The 4,202-nt window shown below is 44.8% G+C and overlaps 1 protein-coding gene across 2 annotated transcripts; it reads left to right on the top strand.

Moving 5' to 3' along the window:
- The first annotated feature begins 210 nt into the window (after positions 1 to 210).
- On the top strand, positions 211 to 3,922 carry LOC127341014 (putative E3 ubiquitin-protein ligase SINA-like 6). 2 transcript variants are annotated; one of them, XM_071826919.1, is made up of 4 exons: positions 211 to 304; positions 2,720 to 2,910; positions 3,004 to 3,301; positions 3,407 to 3,922. In XM_071826919.1, the coding sequence occupies exons 2-4, from the start codon at positions 2,761 to 2,763 to the stop codon at positions 3,706 to 3,708; spliced, it is 750 nt and encodes a 249-aa protein (XP_071683020.1). In that variant the 5' UTR covers positions 211 to 304; positions 2,720 to 2,760; the 3' UTR covers positions 3,709 to 3,922. The 2 variants fall into 2 exon arrangements, with proteins under 2 accessions (XP_071683020.1, XP_071683019.1); XM_071826918.1 differs by having other exon boundaries at positions 3,004 to 3,922.
- The last annotated feature ends 280 nt before the right edge of the window (positions 3,923 to 4,202 follow it).

Below are 4,202 nucleotides of genomic sequence, written 5' to 3'. Positions count from 1 at the left end.
CCATTCTGCAGCCTCCCGTTCCACCGCCGAACACTGCCGCCGCCGTCTCATTGCCCTCGCCTCCTCTCCCCCACTCCCCCCACTACATTGCTCCCGTCGGGCTCGGATCGACGCGCGTGCGAGTCCCTGGAGGAGGAGAAATCGTCGGCAAGGGAGCAGTAGCCTCCTCCCATCGTTCTTCCACTCGGAGAAGCAGTCCGTAAGAGGACAGGGTCGCCGATCTCGTCGCTGATGGCGCCGCCATCAGGAATCGACGACCTCGAAACCGACCACCGTGAATAGGCCAGTAGAGCAGCTGGGTCAGGTACGGCTACATCCATCCACCGGAATAAGTTTCCCTTCTTTGCTTCTTTGTCACATTACTTGCATATAACTCGTCCCGCCTAATTTTTTTTTATAGCTTTTGATATCTGGAGAAGTGTGTTGTCTGCAACTTCGAGTTACTCTTTCAGTAGGTCATTCCTAATTACTATAACTGTATAGGTTAGATAGATTCAGAAATACAACTCCGTCTTTCCTATCACAAGCACTATATATATTCTGTTTAGAAGCATGTGTAGTTGTGACTTGTGTGTCACTATTTTAGCCACACAATGTGCAGTAAATACAGCTAGCACCTCAAGAACACAAGTGAGAAGAAGTATTATGCTCTTGAATTCACAAAGGAACACACAATAATTAGATGCGGGAAGGAGTAAAGAGGGATGTGCAAATCGCACAGAAAGATATGGAGTATTTCTTCCAGCTGGAAATGGGAAAGCTAGGAAGAGGGGGTTCCAAACACTTGTTTGTGAGTGGAGTGGAATATCAGGATATGTTTATTGCAACTAACTATTCTTTAAGATGGATTAATCATCAGCATATTGGTACAAGGCATATTTGTCCAATACCAATGTTACCCATTTGCTTCCATGCCACCGACCCCTACCCCACCCCTGCCCTGCTCTTCTGCGAGCTCTCGGCCTCGCTGCCAAGCCGCCTCCGCATCCCTGCTCGCTGCTCTCGGCTGCGCGCCAACCTGGCTCCCACGCTTTGTGCCACATTCGTCGGGTAGAGAAGTCGTCCCCACCTGGGAGGTTTCCTCCTGCATTTTTGATCTGGTGCCTAGGTAATCTCCTGCGAACTGATTGAACCCATTTCACTCTCTATCTTGCCGGATGTGCTCGCGCGGGTGAGAGGCGCGGGGATGCTGATATGCCGATGCTAAAGCGTTCCCTAATGGCAGAGATCATGGTCCAAGCTCCAGGTTTGTGCATGGGTGGTGGGGCTGTACCAGTTCAGCTTCTTATGGTTGCTTGCGCACACAGTTTTTGTTGGGGAAAGTTGCTGTTTCTAAACTGTAGTCCGTGGTTGGGCACCCAGGCAACCAATTTTTTCAGTTTCTCGATTGCTTATTTTATCAGTCTAGCATTGCTCGGGTTGAAAAAATGATGTGAGTTACTACAAAAATAGACTGAACTTTGATCGGCAACAGTTCAGATAATATTATAAATGTGCTTGATTGCTGATAAATTTGCATAATTTCTATCCTTCGGACCTATTGTAATTTTGTTGGCTTAACATATATCATGTTGTATGGTTCACATTGGTTGTTTCCTCCTCAAAGTTCTTACATGTTTGTTGGGTTATGGAGCAAAATTTATCGCTCAAGCGAATTGATGCTACCTTTGGCAGAAACTATCTGAATGACACTCTGAAGCCACCAACATGAAACTCAAAAAAATGGTGCCAGGGGTGGGGCAACTGCTTGGGGCTTCTTGGTCTTACAATATATATTAAACATCCTTGGACAGAATGTCCAAGTCTCTTGGAGGGACCAAAATCTCCCTACTTATTTCTAACTTTACTGCTTGTTTCTATACATTTGCATAGGACTGGTAGATCAGGGTAGCTTTGTACATGCTGCTGATGGTCGTTGGCAGTTGACATGAAATTTACTGCGACTTGCGATGACTTTGTGAAGTAAGAATTCGTGGTTGTGGGAGCAGGTTGAGTTATTTACCACCCTGGAATGATATATACTGCACCATGCGCGCAAATTGAATGACCATGACATGGATGTCTTTAAAACTTACTACTTTTGTAATATGTGCATTAGTGGGTGCGGACGGGGATAAAGCGAGCAATTTAAATGTTTAGCAAAAAACGGGTATGCTCTTGAATTCTCAGAGCAACACACAATAATTGGATGAAGCCATGAAGGAAGGAGTAAAGTGGTGATCCGCAAATTGCAGAGGAAAGATATGGAGTATTTCTTCCAGGTGTAAAGGGGAAAGCTAGGAAGAGAGAGTTCCAAAGACTTGTTTGTGACTGGAGTGGAATATCAGGATATGTTAATTGCTACTAACTATTGTTTAAGATGGATTAATCGTCAACATATTGGTACAAGGCATATTTGTGCAATACCAATGTTTACTACAGTACCCACAGGATAATTTTGTGCCTACTAGCTAGTACTACAAATTGAGGTTTCTAGGAAAGTTGGGTGGCCTATGCTACTTATACTATCCTGGTACTTAAATTGCATGCAAGCTCTTGGTTATAAAAATTGAATTCATGTTTCCTCGAAACAATGATCGAACAAACAACAGCTTAATGTATTATTGAGGAAAAAATGAATAGAATCCTCTTTGTTACTGCTTTGTTATGATTAATGGAAGTCTGAAAAAAAAGGCTCTTGTAGTCACTGACATACTATATATACTTCTTTGTGGAGCAGGGGTACTAGAGTCTATAGCACGTAAGGGTGCTTTGGTGGCAATGGAGGGATCAGTCAACTCCGACAACAAGAGTAAAGGAGTTGGTTACCAAGATGGAAAGAGCGGTGGCAAGATGCAGAATGTCACCATGGGTCTGGAGGTATTTGACTGCTCCATCTGCTCCAACCCCCTCAGGCCTCCCATTTTCCAGGTACTAAGTAAACTAGTACACTTCCTTTTTGTTGTACATAACACTAGCTATTGGATCAACAAAATAAACAATTTTTTATATGATACGTTTCAGTGTTCTAAGGGGAATTCCATTTGCTCGCCTTGCTGCGACAAGCTCCCAGAAAGCGACCGCTCTGCTGTCCAGCGCTGCTACATCATGGACCGTGTCGTCAACAACATCTTTGTTCCCTGCAAGCACGGATGCAACAGGAAGATTACCTACTACAACAAGGATGCGCACGAGGGGGAGTGCCTGATTGGGCCCTGCGTGTGCCCTGTCTCTGGATGTGGCTTTGTCGCACCAACAACGGCACTCCTGGGCCATCTTACCACCCTGCACAAGTTGCCAACAACACCGCTTGAATTATTCGGTATGTTCTACTTCCCTGTCCAGCCAGGATCTCAAGTGCTATGCAGCGAATATGGTCGACTCTTCCTTCTTGATGTGGTTCCGCTCGAGTCCTTTGGCCATGCAGTCTTCCTTGGGTGTGTCCGGCCAGAAACTCCGCAAGGCACGGTCGATGTATCTCTCTGCTTCTCGAGCTTCGAAGGGCATTTTCAAGCCTCAAAGGTTGAAATCAAACATGATGGAGAACCAAAACAATGCTTGTTTGTCTTGCCTGGTAGAGAAACCAAGGTCGTGGTCGGCATGAAGATATGTATTGGGTACTTTGACAACGACGAGCTGCAGGAGGAGGAGGAGAAGGAGGACGAAGATATGTGTGAATACGACTACGACTTTGACCATGAGGAGGAGGTTGACGATGATTATGATTGATTTGATGTCTCATCAATGTGTATGGGTGCAATACGTTTTGAAATACTTTATGCAATTAATCTCCTACATTCAGTAGGTTATGCTTTATACTCGCCCCGAACTATCCAACAGTGCTCCAATGTTTCTATCACTAGTCCTTTGAAGAGCGTTTCTAATATGTATGTATCTGAATGATTATGGAGCGTTTCTACATCAACATGTTTAGAATTCCTTTCGCGTGTACTGTTGTTCTGAAGTACTATGAAGGTAGTACTAAAAATATCAGTTCCAGGACCAAGAATTCCTTTCTTCGTGTGTACTGTTGTTCTGAAGTGCTATAGTGAAGATATTTCAAACAAAATGTTCAGCAATATCAGTTAGGACATTTCAGCGGCCCGGGGCAAATGGAGGCTTTTGTGTCTTTTGTGTCCGCACGGATAAAAAATGGGTCTGCACCCTAGCTCAGCGGTTCAATGCATAATGACCGGCCTGACCGCGGGATGCAAATGCAGTCA

Source organism: Lolium perenne, chromosome 3 (assembly GCF_019359855.2).
Source record: "Lolium perenne isolate Kyuss_39 chromosome 3, Kyuss_2.0, whole genome shotgun sequence".
NCBI classification, from domain to species: Eukaryota; Viridiplantae; Streptophyta; class Magnoliopsida; order Poales; family Poaceae; genus Lolium; species Lolium perenne.
Note: the sequence above shows the minus strand (reverse complement) of the source record. Positions and strands in the feature narration are given on the sequence as shown.